This window comes from Syngnathoides biaculeatus, chromosome 9, assembly GCF_019802595.1.
Source record: "Syngnathoides biaculeatus isolate LvHL_M chromosome 9, ASM1980259v1, whole genome shotgun sequence".
Classification (NCBI taxonomy): domain Eukaryota; kingdom Metazoa; phylum Chordata; class Actinopteri; order Syngnathiformes; family Syngnathidae; genus Syngnathoides; species Syngnathoides biaculeatus.
This window is the reverse complement of record NC_084648.1, coordinates 15,887,079-15,912,268: the sequence shown is the minus strand read 5'-3', so window position 1 is coordinate 15,912,268 and position 25,190 is coordinate 15,887,079. Positions and strand designations below refer to the sequence as shown.

Here is a 25,190-nt window from a genome sequence, read left to right as displayed (position 1 = left end):
ATAAATTCAACTATACACAGGCACAAAAACGATACTCACTGCCTTGGTCTTGCCTCATAGCGAAAAGCAAATAAATTGCCCTTAATTCAATATCATACTTTCCCTTTAGTCACATCAGTGCATATACATTGTGTTCATTTGAGGAAAAAAAAACCAACTCCATCCGACTAGCTAAGAAAAAAGTTTAAAAAAAAAAAAAAAAAAGTTTTCCCCCGTCTCAAAATCTGTGTGACGTATTTTAGAAAAGTTGCGCTGGGACACAAAATGCAATGGCACGTCCCTGAATGAGGGAAAAAAAAAAGACAAAACGAATGCAGGCAATAATGTACAATTTCATTTTTAAATGTCCCTGATTTTACAGTAACATTAAAACTTAAAATTTTCTAGCAGGTAGATCAGAAAGTAAGAAATTAACTTTTCCGCCTTTCAGGTGGCATGCAGTTAAACTGTAACCAAAAATATTCAAAAAAAAAAAAAAGAAATATATATACGTATATATATATATATATATATATATATATATATATATATTCCTATTGCCAAACTGGTTTTGAGGTATTTGACTGGTTGGTTCTGTACATTATTTAACAGCCTTCTTCTCACTGCCTAAAAGAGTCTCACATTGTATGTTTTAACAGGTTTCAATAGCACCCTATGAAACAAGATCCATTGGAACACAAAGATAAACAATGAATTAAGCGTGTCGCGCATTCTTTACAACAAACACAATTTATAACAGCAATTCCAAAAAAGGGAATTTAAGTTACTGTACACATATCACCTGTTTATCTTACAGTTAGATTACAATAATCAAAAGAACCCACAGCAAGCCAGCTGCCCTCTGAAAGTGACACCGAGCTTACCCTGTCTCATGCTCCTCAGTGTATAAAAAGCACATCAACAAAGCACCACAGACACACAAAAAAAAAAACTACACTTAATTTTCACAATTCAGGCTGGCTCAAGGAACCTGCCGAAAGGAACATTTTTGCTGACAGTGAACTGGAAAACCTTGGATAAAAAATACAAAAAAAAATTCTTCTTAAAATATAAAAATGCACCATTTGAATGGCTCAATGTATAGAATATCAGTAGCGAAAAAAAAAAAAAAAAAAACCTCCTACACAATAGTGTACTGAAGAAAATTTTCATGAATTCTAAAAAAATGCATTTTAACGTGTGGATCTTCTGAAATGAATTACTTTTGATTTATTATCTAACTTTTATCGTTTAAGTTTTATAATCAAGTGCTCAAGACACACCGACATGCAGATCCTTTCGATGCTAATGATTTCACAAACCTCCCATTATTTCCTGTTTAATTATTTCATCTGTTGTATCAAGACATTTAATAAAAAAGAGAGACATGATTAGCACCTTGAAGTTGTCGCTTTCAAATTCGGCATTCTATGCCACGTTGAAGTAAGTATAAAATAAAGCCTCCAAAAATTAAGCTTTGTTTTCCAGTAAGAAGGAGGAAAGTAGGTCTGTGTGTAGAATTGAGAGCACCAGATGGTTCAACAGTGTGTTATCTTGCAAAAGTTGCAAAACAAAAATAAATACATCCATAGCAGGGTCAACAAGTAAAGCTCAGTTGTTAAAAATGTGTAAGACCTGAACAGGTTAGGAGTGTTTGTATGACGCCAGTGCTGCAGGTTGTTGTAGCATAAATAAAGCACCTTCATTTTTTTTTTTTTTTCCTCAAGGGTATTTTAAGCAAAGTGACTATAAGGTCCGGTGACCTTAGTAAAGGCATACGGAGATGTATTGACATAGGTGTTGGTTGTGCACGATGAAGACCCCTCAACGAGTGCCTTTATAAAACGCTTATAAGGAGGCTCCCCAAGAGAATCTGACGGCTCGGGATGCTCACGCTTCGTCCCCTTCTTGTTGCCTTTGCTTGGCGTCCCCTCGCCACCATTCCTCTCTGCGTCTTCCTCCTTTTCGCGGGCCTTTTCTGCCATTTTTGCTTCCCACATTGCCAGACCGTGCTTGGCCTCGTTCAAATTTTTGTGCTGGTAGAAGACCAAGGATATGCGTGTTGGGTGATGGCGGTCTGGATTTTTCAGAGGCGTTGTGGCATGGAGCTCCCGTTTGGCGCATTCAATGAGGACCGAGCCATGGCTCGGTGCAACTGCTACGCCACCGATATCGGGATCTAAGAAGTTGTGCTCATTGTCCGACCAAATTTCTGGCTTGTGTGGGGTTGCGGGTCTCTGTGGCACTCCAGGCTCTTGCTTAATACCATTTACTGTGGGGCCGCAGTTGAGCATATCCAATCCCGTCTGTATTTCTGCGTTCAAGCACCCGCCACCTAATTGAGCACCAAGCATATTTGGGTTAGCAATACCCATTTCTTGCTTAATTTGCATATGGAATGGTTGTTGGCCTGGGGGTAACATTTGTCGACTTCCCAAGTATGGATTTGGGGCTCTTCCAAACTGGTTGCAGTTGCTCCCGGCAGCCGTGTAGTCTTGCACTCTGTGGGCAGAGGCTGCTCTTGAAAGCGGGTCCATAAAACGAGGGTCTTCGGCTCCATTAGGACTACACGGACTGAAAGCTCTCAAGGGGTGAACTGGCCTCATGCTGCATGTATTATACCCATTAACTTGTAAACCTGGATCAGCATAATTTGGTGGATAATTGACCTCAAAACGTTGATGTGCTGTATACTGCTGCTCTGAGTGCAGCACTTGCCTTTGATACATGTCCAGTTGCTTTTGGTTTGAAGCATAGTATGGATGGTGGTTATCAACAGGCATAGCTCCATTACACTGATAGCTATGGTATGAACGCTTAACTCCATCAATGAATGAATTAGGAGCATGGACTGTGGATGGGTAAGGGCTTGCTGGTGTTGAGGGTTGATGGGGAAACATGCTCCCTGGCGCTGAAGTGCTTGGAAAAGATACTGGGTGGCCGGGAAACCTGGGATATTTGGCCACATTTGTTGCACCGGGGTAGGAGGTAAGAATGCTCTCGTGCTGTTGATGCGGTAGTTCTCGAGAATGGACTCTGAGGAGATCCGTGGGTTGATTGGGATGTTGAGAGGCTCCAATAGCACCTGGAATAAATCCTAAAAAAGAAATGAAAAGTTAATGTCACAAATGCATCCATCCATCCCTCCGCTTATCCGAGGTCGGGTCACGGGTGCAGAAGCTTCAGCAGAGGAGGAGCGGCTCTACTTTCAGCCCCTCCCGGATGACTGAGCTTTCACCCTATTTCTAAGGGCGCTTGTCAACCAGGACAGCCCGACAACATCCAGAACCTTTAGGAACTCCGAGCAAATCTCATCCACCCCCGGGTTCTTCCTACCTCCGGGACTTCAATTTTAGAGAAAGGAGTGACCACCTCAGAGACCGCTGACTCTGCTTCCTCATGGGAAGGGATGTAAGTTGAATTGAGGAGGTCTTCGAAGTATTCTCCCCACCGACTCACAACGTCCAGAGTCGAGGGCCGCAGCATCCCATCCCCACTATACATAGTATCGTGCGAATGGGGCACATACCACAAATCCATACAAGCCAAATTTGTCTAACGATGATACCTAAAAATAACCCAAGTAAAAGGAGTTTTACCTGGCACAGGTGTGCTTAGTGTGATGTTTTCACAAGTTCCAGCTTTTGTCTTCGACGGGGTCATTTTCTCTGCCTTATCATGAGAGTTGTCTAACATGGCATTCTTGACAGCCGCCGCTTTCTTAGCATCCAGTTTCTTTTGGCGACACGACTTGGCTGGCTCTGCAAGCATGCGCACCTGGCGGCGGAAGGCACTGAGGGCTTGAATGGCACCCGTTTTGATTTTTTCCTGCTGGCCCTCCTCACTGCCATATTCATCCGTGTTGGCAACCTTGTACAGTGGGAGGACGTGGAGCTGCTCATCTTCTGGTATCTTTCCAATCTCTCTATTATCTTCCCTTGTTAATGTGCATACCTGCGAAAACGAGTGCGTTTCATTCATTGAGGGTATCATAGATCCAAATCAGATTGTCTCAGCACGTTCATGAAAGGCTTTTAAGATATTTGAAGTGTTTCGTTTCCCCGTGTCAAATTCAACAGAACTTGAGAAGACATGTTTTCCTTACCACAGTACTGCCCCCTTGCATGTTGTGGACATCTCTATGAGCATGAGCGCAGAAGTCCAGACAAGCAGTCACCCCAGAGAAGGGTCGCCCCTCCTTTACCCCCAGTCGACAATCGGGTGCTCTCTGTTCATGTTCAACCTGTGTCCAGGAACACATAAATTTCGCTAAGGTTAGTTCTTCTGACAGTATTGTCGCAAAATGTACGTTATACATGTAGTTAGGCCTACACTCCAAAGTGTTTTTGTGTCGGCTGGAGAGCACGAATAATTAGATGTCTTTTATTACTAATCATTCCCTTTAAACGCCTTTAATCTGTCCAATGTCCTCACCTGGTTTCCATAAGCTTCAGGTGCCATATTTTTATACAAGGGGCCCAGTAAGGTGGCCAGATGTTGAAAGTTGTGCTCCAGTCTCTCTTCCTAAAAGAAAATTATTGCCATTCTTAATTTTATTATCATCAAGACATGGTTTTAAGAGATGTAAATTGGTAACCTCAGTGAGAAGTACACATTTTTATCAGTGATGAATACCTCTCTGACATCATCTCCTTGTAGTTTAAATTTTCTTGGAATTTTACTCCTTGCAAATTTGCAGCCATTATAGTACATGCTCCATGAGCACCCGAAAGAGAATGACGCTCCACATGCATCTGGATTTAATCCCTGACATGCACAAGTCCTCCTGAAAGGGAATAATGACAGTTTGAGGGTCTCGTACCCATTAATTCAGTGCAAGCAAAATAGGAAACAGTTTGCATAACAACCTGCTTATTATTATTTTAAGTACAAGCACAGGGAAATGCAAAGATTAAGTACACATTTGTAAATCCACAGTATCCCAAAAGTCATTATACACTTCCTTATTTTCTATTTTCTATTATGTTTCATTCTGGAAGATGTGAGACCATCAGCGTCTTATAACTTGGTTTTGCATTTTTTTTGTAATTATTGACATAGGAGCGGTGTGGCAAAATTGCGGCCTGTTTAGAAGTCCCCGACTGCAGTTTATCACCAGTTTGAAAACCTTTATGGGCGTCTCACTGCTCCAAAGCGTAGTCCAATTTACACTATCCGTGGAAAATTCCTTGAAACAGAATCTGTTTGTGACAAACTAAACAACGGAACTCACGCTAATACCACCACGGATGACAACCCGACCTCGAGGATAGGCTTCCTCACAAGTTAAGTGTATCGGGAGTGCTGCAGTAAATAGAATAGAATGCCATTTCTTGTCATCATACATAATACAATAAGCTAGGAAAGCATCTCCTGTTTTAGTGCATACAAAAGTGCGAGGTAAAAATACATAAAAATGGAATAGATAAAGTGCATTGCACAAGATGTTGAAAATCAGCATCCCTTCACATATTGATTAACAGCACGGCTTAAGGAAAAATGAGAATTCAGGATGGTGATTGCTCAGGAAAAAAAAACCTTCAGTCTGTTGGTCTTTGCTTTGGTGCATCTCTACCACCTTCCAAATGGCAGCAGCTCAAACAGTTGAGAACCGCTGTCTCTAGTGTCCTTAATTGTGTTCCCAGCTCTGCTGAGGCACAGAGCACATTAGATGTTTGCCACGGAGGGAAGAGGGCAGCCAATGAGCTTCTGTGCTTGCTGTGTCGGCCTCAGTACAGCTCCCATACCAGATGGAGACACAGTACATCAGCAGGCTCTCACTGGATGAGAGGTAGAAGGTCAGCTGTATGTTTGTGTCCAGGTTGTTTTCCCCAAGGACTCTCAGGAAATGGAGACGCTGTTGAGCCTGCCTGATAAATGCTGAGACGTGGTCTTCGGCGATCAGGACCCCCCCAGAATCTGAACATGTGGATTCTCGTCACACACTTGCCATTGATGAAGACTGGAGGCCGCACACTTTGCTTCAGTGTCTGATTGCTGTCTGAACACCAGGTTGTGAGGTTCTGGACCTCCTCCCTCGAGAGCGCCTCGTCTCTCTTTGAGATCAGCCTGACCACTGTTGTATCATCAGTGAATTTGACGATGTCATTGTTATGTGGACTGCGGTGCTGTTTCCAGTGTAGTGACAGTCCAGGAGGGGGCTCAGCATTCAGCCCCGTGTTGAGCTGGTGCTCAGTGTGCATGTGGAGGAAAGGTGGGAGCCGATTCTCGCCTTCTGGACTCTGTTGGCCAAAAAGACCTTGATCCAGATGGATGTGAGAGGAAGCAGGCCCAGGATGTCTAGTTTAGTTGACACAATGTCCGGTATGATTATGTTAAATCGCGAGCTGTAATCCAGAAAGAGCATCCTAGCGTAGCACTGCGGTCGGTCCAGGTGGCTCAAGACAGCGTGCAGGGCTATGGCGATGATGTTCTCTGTTGATATATTCGGCCGGTTTGCGAGCTGGTGGGGGTCGAAGTTGGTGGGGAGACAATCTTTGATGCAATTGAGAACCAGCCTCTCAAAGCACTTCATGATGACAGGTGATAGGGAAACAGGGCAGGAGTCGTTTAAGATGGTCAAGGGTTTCTTTTTGGAGATCGGTATGATTGTTGATGATTTCATCCAGTTGGGAATGACTGCTTGGGCCAGTGAGAGTTTGAAGACCTTGCAAAAGATGCTGGACGGCTGATGGGCACATGCTCTGAGCACGTTGCCTGGTACTCAGTCTGCGCCAACAGTCTTCCTGGTGTTCCTGGCCAGGAGCACACGCCTCACATCATCCTCTTGTACCGTGAATGGGGATTTATTGAAGCCTGGGGGAGCAGCTGAATGTCACTGTGAAGATTCAAAGCGAGAAAAGAACCCATTGAGCTACTCAGCTAATAAATCGCCTGTGTCTCCTGGTGTCACATCACAGATCTCTGAGGTTTTTGAACCTTTGTAAACCCTGTCACACCTCCCAAAGTCTGTTGCTGGCAAGGTGTGACTCTATGCTCCTCCTATAGTCCGTTTTGACATTTTCAATGTTTTTCTTTCTCATCTCGAGCCGGGCTGTAAAGAGCTCTGTCACCTCACCTGACGCTAGTGTCATGGGCCCGAAGAAGTGATCGAACCTGACTGGTCATCCAGGGTTTCTGGATTGGAAAAACCCTGATGCTTTTCTTCACACACACACAGTTTCGATACAGAACTTAATATAGTCCAGTGCAGCCCCTCTGTATATGTCCAAGTCCTGGTGTTCAAATAGGTCCCAGTCTGTGTGTTGGAAGCAGTTTTGAATTGCACTGAGCTCAGTCTCTGGCCAGGTAGTTAGTCTTCGTAATGGGCCCGGATCTGCATCTGAAAGCGGGTGTATGAAGGGATGAGCAGCAGGTAAATATGATCTCACTCACCAATGTAGGGGGAGGCATGTGGTTATGTATTTGTGCTTAATTTCAGATGACACATGCTAAAATTTTCTACATTTTGTTGGACATTTGCCACACTGGTGGAACTTTGGGAGTATAAGTCTTTAGATTGATCTTGTTAAAATCCACAGCTATAATTTGAGTGTCTTCGAGGTGGGTCTACTACTGTTTATTAATAATGTCCAGCTGGAGAGAGAGCGTATTGTTAACGTTAGCATCTGGTGAGATATAAACAGCTGTGATGATGGCTGCAATTAGCTCCCTTGGGACGTAAAAGGGCCAGCATTGAACGGACATGTACTCAATGTCATGTGAACAGTGCCTCTCACTAATCACGCTGTTGTTGCACCAGTCATCACACACGTACACACAGAGCCCCCCACCTCTGCTTTTACCAAAGTCCTTAGTCCGATCCGAGTGGTGTGGAGTGCGGTCTTCTAGCTGCACACTGGCATCGGAAATGTTCCTGTGAAGGCACGTCTCCATTATGATGAGGACGCAGCAGTCACGAACACAGCGATTATCTGCTAGTTGTAATTCCAGATAATCCATTTTGTTGGCAAAGGATCTGGCGTTAGTGAGGTACAGGCTTGGAAGAGGTGGCCTATGCGGATTGTTCTTTAGCCTTAGCAGGAAGCCGGACCGACGGCCCCCGCTTTTGCGTCCTCTCCCTCTTCTGCCTGCGCTGCTTCACCGGCCCGACAACAATCCACGGCAGTCTCGTTATCTCGTCTGGAATGTTATGTCGGTGCTGAAAGTCGCTTGAAACTATTTTGTGTCTGTATCCGAAGTCCAAAACTTCCTGGCGTTTGTAGCAGCAGAGTGCCAAAACGTACGTAAGCAAAGTGGCCAGAAAAACACAGACAAAATACAAGTAAAATCACTGATAAGGAGAGTGATAAGCCAACTGCGCCCGTGCGCGCCGCCATCATGTGCTGCACACTGGAACTAAGCGTAAAAAAATGTTCAGTTCAGCGGGTGCTTCGGAGAGGGATAAAGCTTTTCCTGTACCGATTTTAGGTTGTTCAAAGGCTTTAGTGGGAAGATTATGATGCTCAACAACCTAAGGTCAGTAGAAGTAAAGCTTTATCACTCTCAGAACTATTCACTGAATTTATTTTTTGTGGATTCTGTGTTCCAATGCAGCCCCTCTGGATACTTTACCTGGTTTTGTGCGAATGTTTACTCAAGAAAATGTGTTTTCATCAGCCATTGTAGTAGCAAGACTGTCATTACGTGGTTTGTCTAAAAAAGCACCTGTTTAAAAAAATTGCAATTGAATAGCATGAATTCTACTATGGTTTTGGAGCAACGTGATTGTGATAAATCCTCTCAAATTTGGGTTTAACAGCAGTCAGGACAGGAAGACTTCTTGCCATGCAGCAGTTTTACAATCCTGCTCCAGTGGTAATTGGCAACCCGTGGTCAAGGAAATCCGCTCACAAAGCCTTAGGATGTCTAACGCTGATGGTGTCTCGTCTTTCCAAATAATACCTAAAATTAAATGGAATCAAATGAAGTGTACAGAGACTTTTGGGACACCCTGTATATGTTTTTGTTTCTGTTTGGTTGTCACTCACTCTTCATTGAGAGCACATCGTCTTTGGGTGAGGGCTCCATGCTTTGTTAGAGTTTCACTTAGCTCGAGGTAGAGTTTGTCAGCTAGGCTGGGGTGGATGCCCTCCCAGACCAGGATTGCCACGATTATGCAGGCCGTGTCACAGTTGTGTCCAGTGCGTTCTCGAACCAACACCAGCAGCTTTTCTTCGACACTGGCTCGGCGGATCACCTGTTATGAGAATTTATTGTACATATTTGAAGGAGTTTCATTTTCTTGGGAAGAATTCCATTGACACAGAAAAAAATAGTGCCTTACCCATTTTGCAATAGGACACCCCTGTGTACTTTTTCCTTCCTTGCCGGTGTACACCACTTTCTCCATCCTGATGGCTTGACCATTTAAACCAGATCTTGAAATAAGATGGATATTAAATTGTTTACAATCGAACAGTCACTTGTGATTATACAGCTCAGTGCACTGTAACGGTTGCTTACCGTCTCTCCATCTCCTCCCGTATACCAGCAACTGTAGCTGCTGATCCGAGGTGAGTATAGTATGGGCCCTCATCCTTTTCACTAATTTGTTCTGAATAAAAGGAGATTTTTCAGTATTTAACACACCATAACATTTGTAATGTAACCAAAAACGGGCGACTCACCAACACAGTGACAGGATGCGATTTCATATTGTGTTTTAATAGGCGTATCAAGTAGACTTTTTATTGGGGTATCAAATAGCTTCATCGGAGAATCCATGAATCTCTGGAGAAGTTGTTCTTTCTTGGGCGTGGAGTCAGGCGTTCTTTTTAAACCTGTCATGGGTATAGCAGCTCCCGATGCTTCCACTTTACACATGTCAGCGTTGGTTGACAGAATCGTGACGGGCCCGGAAGATTCCACTTTGATTTTATTTGAATTAATGACGAAAGATTTCTTCTCAAATACAGAGGGTAGTTGGTACTGTTTCAGACTTTGTTCCATGGAGGCCAGGATATTGTTCTGCCTAGTATTCTCGCATACAGATTGTTGATTCTCTTGCTTGATTTGCAATCCGCCCGGTTTCTGCTGTGACCAGCCAGGCAAATTAAATCTGGTTCCATTTTCAATTTTTATATGTGTGAGGCCGTAATTACTATCCCTAGTGCTTTGTGTAGAATGGGGAGGGCCCTGTCTTTCTTGCCTTTGTAGCAGGTGCGTCCGTAGAGCTTCATGCTTCTGTAAGTCCCTGTGGGGAATTGGCGATCGCAGGTGAGACGCCCTTTGTAACTGAGAACACGCTTTCAGCTGATGTTCAGTCTTTGGATGCATATGTGTTATCTGTTGGTTTATTGCACTTTGTGGCAAATACGGTTGTGACTGTGTAGACGTCTGTGGGGAGTTGGTATTATTTGCCGATTGACAGCTATTGGGTTGCTGCGGTGGAAATTGCCTGGGATCGCTGCTGCCTGAGTTTGGCGAAAACGATCTTTGACCCATTTGAATATCTGTTGCGTTCTTGTAGCACAAGTGACTACTGGGCTGTGCAGAGTTGTTTCTGTGTTGCTGGTTAAGTTGAACTTGACTTGGCTGAGGCTGACTGTGAGGTCTGTAAATGGGAGACTTAAGTTGCTGTTCTTTCAATTGCGGCGGGTGAGACAGTGGACGTGGAAGATTACAGTGCTGCTGTTGCTGCGTCGTGAAAAAACCAGGCGACAATGCGTCCTGCAGTTCAGGGTTGTCATGTAAGTGCTCGGACTGCACGGGGTTGTGATAATGTCCCCCGGCCTTTTGTTCGTGCTTTATCTGGGGTGGAGGCTGCTGTATTACATCTGTGTTAGAATTTGATTCCTGCCACTCTGATTCATTTTTGTTACGGGCTGAAGCACAGTGTGGTTGGCCTAAAAAAATAGCTTGTTGTTCCTGTATACTGTTAGACCCCTGAATGTTTTCTTTGAACATTCCCGGTGACTCAAACCTTTGTACAGTGCTTGCCTCCATAATCTGACCCTGAAACTGGAGGCTACGTCTCTGTTGGTCTGATAGAACGCTGGCCGAGAATCCCCTCTTTTCTTTCTCTCCCTGGGAAGACCTATCACTTGTCTGTTGCTTTGAAGGATTCTGTTCCATCCAGATGTCCTGACGGAGAGTTGAACACAAGTTGCCCGTTTGCTGGGTTGTGCTATCCAGACTATCGTCTAATCTTGCCTGAATTTGCTGCTGTGGATGGAGTCCCTTAGTACCCATGCTGTTGTCAGTTCCATGAAAGTTTCCAAAATTCTGTTGAAAGTTCCTGGGTTGAATCCCAAACTGTTGAGCATGACCAGACCCTGGTTTTCCGCATTGCACCATGTTCTGTATTCCAGGGACTGGTGATGATCTATAATTCGCCAGTACTGCATCAGTTGTCTGTAGAGTATTGCGCTCCTTAAAACTGTTTTGATCCAAATTGTGGTCCACATTTTCATATGTTTGGTGAGGACTTGTGTCATTATTATAGCGCTGGAGGCCATTTTGATGTTGTTGCAGGGAGTTGGCCATATTTGATGATGAAACCATGCCAGTGAGTTGATCAAGAGATCGTTCGTGGGCAGTGCAAGGCGGTGGAAGATGTTGCTGCTGTTGTTTTTTCTGCTGGTAATCTATTTCATGATTGTTCAAGTATCCATTGACGATGTAGTTTAAAGAGTTCAAATTATTGGCATTCTCCACAATACCAGATGTCCCAGGCTGTCGCGGTTGCGTTTCGAGCATCTGAGCGGAATTGGGAAAATCTGAAGTGAAAGTGGAAGGTATGAGATCTTCACCAGGGAGTTTATTATTTAGGGGATCATTCATAGCATCTTGGGTCCCAGACCTTTGTGGTGCAATTGATACTTGCTCAGGATAATACTGAGACAAAGTTTTCTGTAAAAGATCACCTGGTGTACTTCCTATTGTGGAGGTGGCGAGTACAGCACCGTTAATTGAAACGTGTTTATTTCTTGGCGGAGGAAAATGATCTCCATTCGGAATTGTACAATTCCTGTTTCCTAATTTTGTCTCTGCCTGAGCCTTGCATTCAAACTCTGCATTGATTTTCAATTCAGAGGTCTCTGAAGCTCCTTTAAATTTCTTTGGCTGGCTAGCCAGGAATGACTGTTCAGAAAGTACATGCTTGAAATCTCCATTCATCAACTCTCCGTTCAAAAGAAAGGATCCCTGATCCAGCAGCCCTTGTACTGATCCGGGGTCATTGCAGGTTTCGTTTTGCCTGGTCATGGAATTGGCAACGGTGCTGGGCTTGTAATTGTTCCAGTTTGTGTCGCCAGTAATTTGAAGAGGCTCCCCATCTGAAAAGAAGTCTCCATTCTGGAGTTTGTTTGAGTTGTTGCTGGATGTGCCAATTTTCTTTAATGTCAAACTTTCTTCCGTCTCATGTCTGGTCTGGTCTGTTTCCATCTGGCCTGCTCAGAGTCCATTCACAGGCTGCCCTCTCTGCGTCCTACAAAAACAAAGTTGAAAACAAGTATTTAGCAACCTGGGCAGATTTGCTTTACTCACTTCTGTTTCCTTACACATCAGGTTTCTCGGTTTAAAGTGGCTATAAACTGAACCAAAAAAAAAGCCTTGTAAATTTCACACCACACAGAACAGTATTTTTTAAAAATATACAAAAATTGAACAAATAAAACAAAATCATCATGGAAAATAAATTGGTAAGGGGGACGTTAAATGTCTGCAGTCTTTTTTTTTTTTAACAGTAGATGTTGCAATTTTTTATTGATATTTCTATGAATAAATTATACACATGTATTTAACTCGTGTCCGAAGACACCAGTTGTACACAAAACAAAATTTCAACAAGTTGGGGTTGCTTGCCTGCATGTTTGTTACCACACGAGTCTGCTATCCCGTTTTCCGAGTTTGTTCACGTGACATACCGCATATGGCGGCTTGCCGCGATTAGCCACAGACGGCACTCAGTATTTATATTGCGGGAGGGGGGGGGGGTGTCATCTCATGCCAGTCAGTGTACGCCCCAGGCCACTTGCATCAGAGGGCGAGTATTTGACCTCGCTACAAAAATTTGGACAAATGACATCATGAAAAACTGACGCTTTATCGCAACAATTCAGTACTAAATTCTCAGTTTTTGCATGTTTTCAGCCTTTCATACACATTTAATGTATTTAGAAAAAAAAGCATAAAAGTGAGGAGTTTGTTCTGTCGCATGTTCTTAACTTATACCCCAAACAAGAACAGAAACCGATCCCAGACGTATTATCTTAAATTTCTCGTCAATGTCTATAACACTGCCATGTAATCAAAGTGATGAATGAAAAATACAATAGCCAAAGATTGTTACCAGAGTTGATAATTTCATCTTTACACTCCTTGCCAAACTTTTCACAATTGCACGGTAACAGTGATCTCAAGATATTATATTTACACCATACTTCTCGAGTTTTGCACATTATTTACCAATCATAAAAAAAAAAAAACTGCGCACCGGGCCCGACCCCTTCACTTTACTGTCCCCAACATGCTTTATTTGTTTAAAATGTGTGTATAGATATTAAACAATTCCTAGTTTCTACGTGGCACTTGAGTCTAACTCCCCACTGAGAATGTTTCCAGTGTTTACTGTAAGACTATTTTTTTTCCTAAGCTGTGACAAAGTGGGTCTAATCTAAGAATGTCAACACGGGAAACTATTAGGCTCTCCCGGGTGGGATGGGTACAATTCCTTCATTGTCTCGGTCACTCACTATTCCGCACTCCAATGGTGTCCCGTAATTAACGTATTTCATGTCTCGCTAACGAGTCGAGCCGACGTCTTCAAGCGTCTCTTGTTGACAGAAACAAAGCCTGGTGGCGGCTCTTTGGACGGTGGCTCGGGAGCAACGAATACTTTGTCAATTGTTTGAAAATATGAAAGGCAACAATTTTCAGGGGTTTACCTCTTACTGTGTAATCATGAACACAAATGCAGCATTTTTACAAACCTGCAAATAAGTTGTCTGTGAAATGTTCACTAATAGAATCCTTTTTGTTACAATTGTACAGCTTTATTATTTTTTTTTTTCGTTAGTAAAGACATGTCTTTAACGTTGCATTGAGATAATTGGGCGACGACTGCTTTCCAACCCTGTGGGAATATCCCTTTGTTTTGTCTGGTGGGCTGTAAATCAGCCACTAAGTCAAGAGGTTAGCACCGGGCTGCCATGAGCGCAACTCCCGTTCCTGTGGCACTCCGGGGTTTACAAAGAACCAAGCGGAGCCAAGCAGCTTGTCACAGTTGGGTACACCCACTCTGACAACCCCAAAAAAAAAAAATATATAATCTTTGTGAACCTAGGACAAAGCCCGAAATCCCAGCTGAATGTTGGCCGGTTTGCACACATGCATACAAACGCATGAAATGGCAAGGCGCGCACAAATGTCCCAATTTGACTGTAATTACTTGAAGATATTTTTAGTATTGGACTGGATGTTTCAACACAGATGATTCTGATTTAGTTTGTCCATGAGGGTTGCAGATTGTTTTGTAGTAGAAATGGAGCATGAAACAAAAGCTCTTGCATGTGATTTCCGTGTGTTCAGTCAGGGTGTTTTTCAGAACTTTCTTTTTTTACATTATGATACATTGCGCATCTGTTTTTTTCCTCAAGGAATATGTACACAGTTTTATGTTTGCTATGACTCGACTTGTGATCATGCTCTTTGTCTCAAGAAGTCATTCTCATCTAATTGCACATTAGGTAGCTATGCAGTACTATTTGTGATTCATCTCTCTTGTGTAAGCCCATCATCTACGTCAGTGGTTCCCAAAGTGGGGTCCGCGGACCCCCAAAGGGGAGAAAAACGTCTTTCCAAGGGGTCCGTGATCTGAAGACGAAAAAAACGGAAATCATCTGGAAGCGAATCATGATGGGAGAATTGCCCTTTCCAGTGTTGAACCACGTTTTGATTTATTGTGCAAAAATAAAAAGCAAGAGTGCGTGTGCCGCTAAAATTGAGTATTTCTTTGTACCAGAATGGCATACCTGTGTCCAGCACTACGTTATTGGCGAAAGTTGAGGTTGGGGGTCCGGGAGCTTTTTGAACTACTCACTGGGGGTCCGGGCCCAGGTTGACTTTGGAAACCGACGATCTACGCTGTGCACTTTGAAATTCTCATGTAATCCAGACGGTTACCTCCATGTAGCCTCTTAACTAGAAGTCATGAGATCTGTGGTCATTTGTTTTAGTGCCTTAAGGCGAATGTTTGAAAACTCTTTAGAAATATTTAGAAAAAACTCCTCGCTCTCGAAGTACCACCATCATAACCGATATTTGAAAACAATAGTGCAGAAGGCTTACATTGTCAGGCTGTACTTCTACAAGTTATCCATCCATTTTCTTTTTGCCGCTTATCCTCACGAGGGTCCCGGGGGAGTGCTGGAGCCTATCCCAGATGTCAACGGGCAGGAGGCGGCGTACACCCGGAACTGGTTGCCAGCCAATTGCAGGGCACACGGATCGGGGCAGTTTAGAATGTCCAATTAATGTTGCATGTTTTTGGGATGTGGGAGGAAACCGGAGTGCCCGGAGAAAATCCACGCAGGCACGGAGAGAACATACAAACTCCACGCAGGCGGGGCCGTGATCGAACCCGGGTCCTCAGAACTGTGAGGCCAACGCTTTAACAGCTGCCGCCCTTATAAAATTATATTGGGTAAAACTACTTGAAAATTATTGCACATCAAATTTCTATTTTGAAAATATATCTGTTTTAAAAAATTCTTAATGATACATTGCAAAAAAGTCAAATTGTCCTGAGGTAAGGATTCTTTTGCATAACACTAGAGGGAGCCTACGTACCACTACTGGTACCCGTACGACACTGAGAGACTCACTGCCTCAAAGAATTTGGGGTAAGTTTGGACTCTCAGTCAAGGTAAAATATGAATGAAAATCGTCCGTGCGTTCCTGAGTTCCAGATGTTTTTCCGTCGAGTGAACGGAAATCAGGTCATTTGAATTTATGAACCTTATCTACGTCACTAGTGGATATTTCCACTTTCCTTTTCTTCTCAAGAGACGGCGATGTCAACATAACGAACACGTGCCCTTCTACACCGAGGCAATAAGCAGAGGAAAGGAAGTCAAATATGAACACACTGGATATAAAACTAGGTCAAACAGAAGTAGCTAGCAGAGGAGGCTTTTCTTGACACCGGTGTAACAAAAAAACTATTAAAAAAAAAAAAAAAAAAAACCCGCAATTGACACTTTTAAACTGATATTCGAGAGTCAGTCTATGGAGGTCTTAGCGAAACTAGGGGAAATTGAAGCCTTCTTCAATTTAGCTCACATGGACAGAAATCCAAGTTTAATGCCATTTCCTGCTCTCTGGTATTTCATCCTGACTCTCCAAAAGTATACTTTTATTTCCTACTTTGGGTTTTGCACTGGACCCACGTTGTGTTTTTATTTTTCCTCCAGACCGGGACAGCGAAATCTGAGCGTCCACAGTCAATGGCGTCTGTTTGCCGTGGCTTGGCGGTCGTATGTGACATTTACCCCTCACAACAGCTGCTAGGAGACTCCGGTTCCTATCATTCAGGTTGAGACCTTGGCAGCGAGGATAAAGAGTGCTCCTGTTGAAGAAAATACTTGGCAATATAGAGCAGCGTGTAGCAAATCAAAATGCTTGTCAAGACTCCTTGCTCATTCTCCTTTTAGCAGTCCTTAAGTATCTGCTAGCGATCTTGCGAAACTTTGAAGATTCTTCATTGTGCCTGCTGATTAAAGACAATATTATGTAGTCGGTCTGGTTGTGCGGTCGAGAGTATCATCATGTCTCCTGCGCCAGTAAAATCTCATCCTTTTCTACCCCACGTGTAATTAGGTCAGATTATTTGCATCGCAGAGTGCTTTAAATCCGTTCGCTAAATATAGAGCCGGACTGTGCAAACCGCACAGCCTATGACAACATTTACACGACTCGGTATTCTAGCTGACTACGCAAACTTTTATCTGTACTCACTCCCCTCTTTTGCACTCACTTCTCCTCTTTATCTCTATAGCAAGCTGTATGGTCTATGGTCTCTCATACCCAACAGTCCCTATAAACATTTTTGCATGTTTTTAGAAATAAACCATATAAGCAATGCGATGATTGGCAGTACATGACTTTTCTGACAAAGATTAAGGGGATAGAGTCCATTGTGTGGACTGGAAAAGAGTTTTTGGAAGAGGGTTAAAGCAATCCTGATCCTAAAACACGAGTAGCAGTTGGCCTGATATGCCCCTGCTGTTGGTCAACTGCTAGTCACGCATGTCAAGACAGATGTTCTTTCAAACGCCACAGCTCACCAACTCACTTGGTCCAGCCCCCTCACACTTGTGATTCATGTCACACGGCACACTGTTTGCGGTGTTTCCAAATGTACCTCACATGGTTACTCATAACTGTTGGTATGAACATATGATACCGCTTCCGAAACAAAAAGCCTTCTGTCTCTCGTATTATTCTTTCAATCCTTCAGAGCGATACGGGCGGCAATTCAGAGGAAATCAATTCAATGTCGAGTATATCTCAATTGCAATTAATGAAAAATGATTGTTAGTCATAGAGATTTAAAAAAAACAAAACGGATTTGATTAAGATTTGTATATTTTTACCACTGATATATTTCCTAATTGTGAAAGAGCCACATGTGATGGAATGTTGAGCATTTTTAGCTTGGTTACTCTAACATTCTTTCTCTTCTACTCTTAAATGGGATAGACTCAGTCGCTTTTAGGGAGACAAATTTGCATTTGTGCACGGTTCAATGTAACCGTTCTTGTCTTTGCAAAGAACGTTTATCTGATAAGTAGGAAGTAACTTATGACTCCTGTTTGGAGAAGTTTGTAAGCAAAGGGATTGAGCTATGCGGAGCTCTGGAAGACCACGTTCTTTATTCGTACCACTCAAATATTTTATCTGTTTTTTGGCAAAGTCGAGAAGGAGCAAAGGTGACGCTTCTCTGAACAACCTCAGGTCACCTTTCCAGTCAGCTATGCCAAAACAGTTTCCCGTCGAAGCTTGCTTTGGCCTTGTTAAGTATGACATAAGAGGATCTGAACCGTGTGATAGCTTGAAGAAACTATTACCGATGTGCTGTTTTTTTCCTCTTACATGAGGAATTGTTAAGATAGCTATGATGGTAGCTTTAGCTTGTGGATAAATTCATTTCTGCTTGCAAAAAAAAGATCTATTTTCTGGCTACAAGGAATTCTTGTTCCACTATTTCATGACTAGAAATTGTGAGGACACTAATATTTTGTCCTGTCTCTAATTTGAGAGCTTTGCAAATACGTATGTGGTGCAATATAGATATTCAACATCTTTTCCAAACAAACGTAATTCTCTTAACCTCATTTTCTTCTTACCACGAGCAGATAACGTTATTAAATTATCACAGTCACAATACATCAGAGATACTCCTCTGTTTGTAATTTGCTCGCAAGAGAATGTCCTCCTCCTCCATACCAATGTCATTGTTTATGTTTAATGCAAAGCAGATGTGGTCGACTTGGCTGGGAGATACCGCTTTTTTTTTTTTTTTTTTTTTTGCCGTGCTGCACGTTTTTCTGTTTGCATTCGTGTGTGTGATTTTTACCAATGCTAGTTTCTTTTCAGTTACAGTTCTTCCAATGATTATTTAATCAAAACTAGGTTTTAGTTAATAGATTTTAATTGTTGAACACAAAGACCGTGGTTTTATTACAGTGTAATATCTGTTACCTTCGCCCAGGATGTTTTTCTTGGCATTAGTTTTTTGTCTAAAGTCAGGTCATATAAATCAACTAAAGTGCAGTAATCAGAGGCACCCCAGAGAATTCTTTAGTATGGGAAAAGGAATTCTTTGCAGGCTGAATACTCGTCCACAAACCACATTTAACTGTACCATTCATACATGTGTTCATTACATAAACACAATCGTGCCAGACCTTCTGATCCTGCAATCCGGTTTCCAGATGATCTTGTTAATGAAAAAGGCCTTAATGTGACTGTGTTGCTATGAAGAACCATTATGGATTTAAAAGTCATTGATTGTGAAAAATTCTGAACGAAGAAATGACATGAATGGTTTCCCTGCCTGTAAAGGGTGAGGCTGAACTGCTTGAACCAGCAGAACTGGCTTAACTGCTAACAGACCAAGCCTTTGTAAAAAAAAAAAAAAAAAAAAAAATTGGACTCGTTCATTGGTGATGAAAGTAAAAACAAAGTTGAAGGATTAAATAAAAGCGTGATACATTCTCAACTTTTATTTTTAGATTGAAGTTTGAAGAAAAACTGTACCCTTAATTCCGATTTATACATAGGTATAAACAAATCTGACAGCATTAAACAACTGTTGACAAGAAACTCCCTCCACAATTGACTTGGCTAAAACTGTGTGCATTTTTTTTTTTTTTTTAATTATCAGATTCTTCTTTTGCACAGGCGGTCACTCCCGATACTAAACAGCACTTGAACCTTAGCCTAAATCAAACACTTGTCAACCAATTAATCACTGCTCTGTTTTAGTCTGTTGAAACTGGAAGAGACCCGACTTGAAGTCAGACTCTCTGAGATTACGAAACCCCGTGCGCAAAGCATGCAGACATAAATCTAAATCCTTTCGCTGTCTTAAAGCTTCATCACAGGAAGTTTCTGGTTCAGACTGCATAGAAAACCTTCTAACGTGCTCCCAAAACCCTGTCAAAGCGGCATCTCTACTTCTTGCTCTCCAACCCCTTTGTCTCTGAAAACAGTCAATATATCTGACTAACTTGATGAACTGTGCACGGAGAAAAGTTAATTTATTTCAGGCCACACGGTCGCCATGGTTACCACCATCTTACGAGCGCTCCAAAGACCATCTGGTCTGAACATTACTGCGGTGCTACTGACTACAGGATTGTTTTGCCGTGTTGTACATGCTTTATACGTATCAATTCTGGTATTATACACCTGATATTAACGTGATTAGGAACAAATGTAAGAATTGTGAAAAGTGGTTTGCAATTGCATCTTTTGTTCGTGTTTCCATTTGGCCTCCTGAACTTCAAGTGAAGTGATGTAATACACTCGTGGACATTTTGCGAAATATTTTCCAACTTTTTGCATGACTAGTTTTCAGACCGCTTCTAAGTAAACAGGAAATAGATTTGAACAGTAAACAGAGGCAATGGAAATGTTTTATAAAGGGAAAATATCAACACGGCACATAGCATAACAGACCTATATCTGAGTTGACCTGATTTTTAGCCTTTCCCATGACATTTCTGCAGAAGCCTTGAGGTCACACTGGCTAGTCATCGACTGAAATAGGCTGTTGAATTTTCTGAAAAAGCGTAAACGATTCTTCCGACTCAAGTTAAGTGGGCGCAGCAGCTATATGTAATAACGAAGTTATTAGTCATACATATTGTACGCGTTTATTATGTGTTGATATGACTAAAATGAGCTCCATTAATCATCGTTTACAGGATGTGCCGGCATCATTTCTGTGGTAAACACCTCAGTTTGATACCCAAACAGGTTGTTGTTGTGTCATCGCTTTCCAATCTTAAGCAAGACTGAGATTGAACCCTCTAATTAGCACACCATTGTGTTTTTTTTTTTTTTCTTGATCAGTCCAATTCAAAAGACACAACTCGTTGTATTGGTTCTACCTCGGAAGCCTTACATAAAGGTCAAACTCGACGAGGAAGTCGTCTGTGATGCAATTCAAATGCTTTGGTTTGGTTCTGCGTCTGAACGTCATTTAGGACCAGATGTCTGTCTTTGTACTTCATGTGTGGACAACGGGGGGCCATGGGAAGGCTGACCTTTTCATTGACAACTTCTAGCACTGCAGCCCTCTATATCTGACATTTTGGAAAGGGGCAAACATCCTGCGCATTCATTTGATAATTTGCCATTTGCACCATTTAAAATTGCACTGTCGTGAGATCTCAAATGGTGACCAATCTATTTTTGGATATCAAAGTTTACAAATTAATATTTAAGGAAAGAATCACTTATTTTTTTTTAAAAAGCTGATTCTTGTCATTTTTAAATGTTTTGTTAGGTTTCAAAAGTGTTACTTACTCCAAAGCCTCACAGAATACATATTTTTGTATGAAGTCACTTCCTGACCATTTTAATTTTTGCTCTTAGTCCCGCAGATAGCGCAACTGTACTTTTAACTTTCAACCCGAACTCCAGAAAATAGAACTCATAAAACACGTTTCAAAAATTGTTCGCGAACCGTCGGCTGTCTGAATATAGGCAAGATGGTGTTTAATTTAGGGTGCTTACGTAACCTCACGCTTGCCACGTTACCGAACGCTACGATAGTGTTTGTAAACACAGCGGCCATGTGCGTGCGCTCACGTGGAGGAAGTTTTTTCTGTCACTGCCCTCCGCGTCTCAACCCTCGGGGTAAATCCGGGAATCGATACCTACTCGCGGGGTCCGTATCGCACACCCTGGACTGGTCACGTAAACGGAACCTCGTAGCGCAATCTGGTGTCTTGGTTGGGGTTCACTCTCCTTAGTCACGTGCCGGTATATTTTGCCTCATTCAAAACAATAGTCCCAGATTCAGTTTCACTTATTTATTAACATTCATTTACCGAGCTCCTATTTGCCACGTAGTTAGATACTTAGAAATCCGTGATGTCACGTTCAATTGTCTTGAAATGCGATGAAACTGCACAATTCTTTGGATGACTACTTTCTTTTCTGGTGTTGCTTTTCTTCCTTATATCAGAAACAAACCCTCCAATGGCACGCACTAAACACATCTATACATTCTCTATGTTGCCATTTTGTCTCAGGTTAGTCGTGAAGCGAGGATCAGCGAGCAAACAGTGCAGTCTGAAACATTCAGCCTGTTTCCTTGCTATTTGTGCAACTACCTCTGGGTGGAAATATGATGCGTGGGCTGGACAGAGCTGGGTCAGAGGTGAGGGCTTGGGTATTGTAAGTGGCCAGCATTGTTGTGGCACGCTATGGCAACTAGACATTCTTCCCTCAAGGTGATATTGTCTTTTGCCCTGGGAGTGACATAAAGGGGACTTATAGCTTTGGCGAAGGAGCATTCCCAACCGCGCGGCTTTTTTTTGGAGGTGCAGATAGACGAGAGTAGCAATGCGAATGTGATTGATCTACTTGGCCCTTCCCCCATTCAGCCCCCTTGGGCCTATAAAGGCTTCCGTGTCCCAGTACTTCTTGGGGTCTTGAGGTAACCGCAGCAGTGCAGATCCACAAGAACATGCAAAAATAAAACCGCGTCCACATCAATGTGTACCTTAAACACAAAGGCTTAACGGCCAATCATGCAATCAACTTTCTTTTTTATTGCACTATTGTCATTAACTATAGTAAGCATTTCTACAACCGCTTCTTTACTACTTATGCACCAAAGATGTTTTCCAACATTTTGCGGTCTGGTCTTTTCATGCAATATTGTAAATGGCCATTGGAATCAAAATACAAGCATACATCATGTCAATTCATGTTTGTTTTTTTTTTTTCCAACTCTAGTGTTGTCACAACGAAAAATAAGGGCACACAAGTAGAAGTAGTGTTGTCAAAATACCATGTATACTGTATCACAAACTGCTGCATCTGGCAGCTCGTTGATAAATGTTTTTTATTAACTTGAAAACACGGTTTAGTGCAGAAAAAAATCTGAATGGAAGATATCTGGGTGTTTGAATTCTCCAATTTATGTGGAAATGGTAGTTTGTAGACACAAATCATTGTTTGAGGATTGCGCACGAGATTGTAGAACGCCAGCCTGACTTCCTACATTGTTTATAGCACTAACGTGACCCTAGCAATGCCGGTTTGTTAAATTACCAAATTAAACGTCCAGTCAACATTCTCTACCTTGAAGCAAGTTTGCGTTAGCCTTCTCCCTTCTTGGTAGAATACCCAAGTCTAATACACAAACCCGAGGGAGATCTGTCAGATTCTAATGGACCATTCAGATGTTAATCATTAAGTAGCACTTAGTGAATGCAGCAAAAATAACAACTAATTAGCTATTTGCTGTTAAGGCCTAACACATCTGATTTGACATGTTGCTGTGACTTTTCAGTACTAATTGTGTTTGGAATGCACACCATTGTCACACTATTACCACTTTGATTTATGCTATCGACCTATATTAGGTCCATATGCATTTAAAGTACAATCTTAAAAATGTAAAAACGTTTGTTATTTTTCCTTAAACATTTTTTTTTAAGATAAGACTGGTTCTGATTGGTTATTTTAAATTCAGGGTTAAAAAAAATCGTGCAGTAGATCCCTTTTGCAAAAAAAGTCAATGGTTTATAAGAAATGACTTCTGAGCAGCCTCCACTACACCCTTGCCACCAAAATTCTCCTTTCTCTCGTCTGCTTGTCATTCACCAGCAAAAGCAATGAAAGCTGACTCATAGAGATAAACAAAGTAGTCCATATCCCCCCCGCCATACAGAAACAGCCTCCAGGATATACTCGGCCCGAACTTTTATAAAGTCTGCACACGCAAAAAAAAAATAAATAAAAATGCACAGATGTGCAGAAGAAAGCTACAGACAATAATGTTATATTAAAGTTAACATCAGGCAAAAGTGGCGGTGAGTTGGGAATTCATTTAAAATTGTTCCCGTAGCCCAAATGAAAACCTTCTAAATAAGGTGTAGTCACTCGGAATCACACATTTAAAAATGAACTGGAATGCTTCGTAGCGTTAACAGAAAATAATAGTTAACAGAAAGCACTTCATCCTTGGGAAAAACCAAGAGCGAGCAGCCTGAGAATTAAAAAAAAAAAAAAAAAAAAAGCCCTGATCTGTATTCAAAATCCGAAAACACCGAGCTCAAAAGAAAAAGAGAAATATGCCTGTTGGTTTCAGCTGGCAGAAGAAGAAAGAGAAATGTGTCAGCCATGTTGGAGTAGCTTTATCTAAAATCCCCACCTTATTATACTAGCGCTTGCTTTTGCGGTGGGAGACATTAGCTGTACCTCCGGCCTGGCTCTCAAAAGCGCCAAAATTCTCCACCAATGTCGAGAGAAAAACCTAAGCAGATGATTAACGCCCTCAGCGAATCCTCACCTTCGTTCACGTCCTTCCACTTTGTAGAAATTCCACCGAACTGTCTGGATCTCCCCCTGTAACAAATCCTAAAGGGCAGCCATCTTGCCTCCTTCTGTTCTTCTATGAAACAGACTATCCTCCACATCAATATTCATGCAAACCAGTCTGACGTCTGCTCTCATCATCAGGAGAAGCTTGGGGTGTCGCTGTTTTGCCGGCCGGAGAATCCAAATCGAAGGTGACTCTCAAGGCACACGGAGTGGGGGGAAGAAAGAAAAAAAAATGTGCGTTCGAGTCAGGGGGAAGATCCTTCTTTTGCCGGCAAACTCAAATAGTCACAAAATCACTTTCCTGCTGAGTCTTTCCCACACAAAGGGATAGGTTTTCTTTCTCCCCCCCCCCCACCCCCCCCCCCTTGTGCGCCCTCCTCTCTTTTTCTTCCCTCAGCCGTACACAATAGTGAACACTATGATGGCTGCCCTGAAGCAATGGAGTGGATCCAGAACAGGACTCCACCCCCCACATTTTGTTAAATATTGCACTGGTCTTAACTGTCTAACTGTGGCAGGGTAAGATGTCTCCACCCCTCTTCTCTCTGAGGGGAGGAAGCCAAGGGCTTGGGGTTTTTTTTTTTTTTTCCCTCCTTTTTCGCTCTCGAGGTAGTGACCTCCTTCCATTTTCTATCAGTTGCCGGTTACGCAAGTTTCCCTTTAACAGTGCTACGGTGCCAATGTTTTGAGAGCATTGCAGTAACAATCAGATACCGGGCCAGTTTGGAGTGCAACCAGTATAGCACTGGACTCATTTCCACCGCCTGTGTCTTATTTTGGTCCGCCTCGGCTGTCTGGCTGGCTCATTTTTAGAGTGAGACGTAAGACAAGTCTCCGGTCTCCATGCAGGCTGCATTTTTTTTTTTTGCTCTGTGCGCCTGCCAAGACCCTCCTCCTGTTGACACTGGCCACGTGGACTTGTAAGAGATAGAGAGGCAGAGAGGGAAAACCCTTGCGGATGTTTCCAGAGACAGTACAAAACCTTCAACATCAACGCGGGGTTGCAGAAATGCGCTTTTAATCAATGGCGCTCACGCATAACGTGACCAAACACAAGTCCCGAAATAAAGACTTTCAGCTTCGATCTGGAACACGCAAATTTTGAAGCGTCACAACCGACCAACACCTGAATTTGTCTC

The 25,190-nt window shown here is 42.5% G+C and overlaps 2 protein-coding genes across 2 annotated transcripts; both read right to left on the bottom strand.

The window, feature by feature from the left end:
* Positions 1-499: 499 nt before the first annotated feature.
* Positions 500-7,757, bottom strand: tet2 (tet methylcytosine dioxygenase 2). Its single transcript, XM_061829506.1, has 5 exons — positions 4,615-7,757; positions 4,414-4,503; positions 4,085-4,222; positions 3,579-3,933; positions 500-3,076 (listed from the first exon to the last, which is right to left on the bottom strand). Exons 1-5 carry the CDS (start codon positions 4,690-4,692, stop codon positions 1,713-1,715), a joined length of 2,025 nt encoding a protein of 674 aa, XP_061685490.1. The 5' UTR covers positions 4,693-7,757; the 3' UTR covers positions 500-1,712.
* On the bottom strand, positions 4,706-24,342 carry LOC133505935 (methylcytosine dioxygenase TET2-like). Its single transcript, XM_061829505.1, has 7 exons — positions 24,020-24,342; positions 9,609-12,409; positions 9,445-9,535; positions 9,266-9,359; positions 8,970-9,178; positions 7,773-8,883; positions 4,706-4,765 (listed from the first exon to the last, which is right to left on the bottom strand). The coding sequence occupies exons 2-6, from the start codon at positions 12,364-12,366 to the stop codon at positions 8,829-8,831; spliced, it is 3,207 nt and encodes a 1,068-aa protein (XP_061685489.1). The 5' UTR covers positions 12,367-12,409; positions 24,020-24,342; the 3' UTR covers positions 4,706-4,765; positions 7,773-8,828.
* Between the last annotated feature and the right edge of the window lie 848 nt (positions 24,343-25,190).

What these genes read in the sequence shown, in the direction of transcription:
- LOC133505935 (XM_061829505.1), bottom strand. Translation starts at nt 12,366, where the DNA reads ATGGAAACAGACCAGACCAGACATGAGACGGAAGAAAGTTTGACATTA. An exon ending in CGCATCCTGTCACTGTGTTG is followed by an intron (nt 9,536 to 9,608) that starts GTGAGTCGCCCG and finishes CCTTTTATTCAG; the next exon opens with AACAAATTAGTGAAAAGGAT. An exon ending in CGGGAGGAGATGGAGAGACG is followed by an intron (nt 9,360 to 9,444) that starts GTAAGCAACCGT and finishes TCTTATTTCAAG; the next exon opens with ATCTGGTTTAAATGGTCAAG.
- tet2 (XM_061829506.1), bottom strand. Translation starts at nt 4,692, where the DNA reads ATGTACTATAATGGCTGCAAATTTGCAAGGAGTAAAATTCCAAGAAAA. An exon ending in CTGAAGCTTATGGAAACCAG is followed by an intron (nt 4,223 to 4,413) that starts GTGAGGACATTG and finishes TCCTGGACACAG; the next exon opens with GTTGAACATGAACAGAGAGC. An exon ending in ACTAAGCACACCTGTGCCAG is followed by an intron (nt 3,077 to 3,578) that starts GTAAAACTCCTT and finishes TTTCTTTTTTAG; the next exon opens with GATTTATTCCAGGTGCTATT.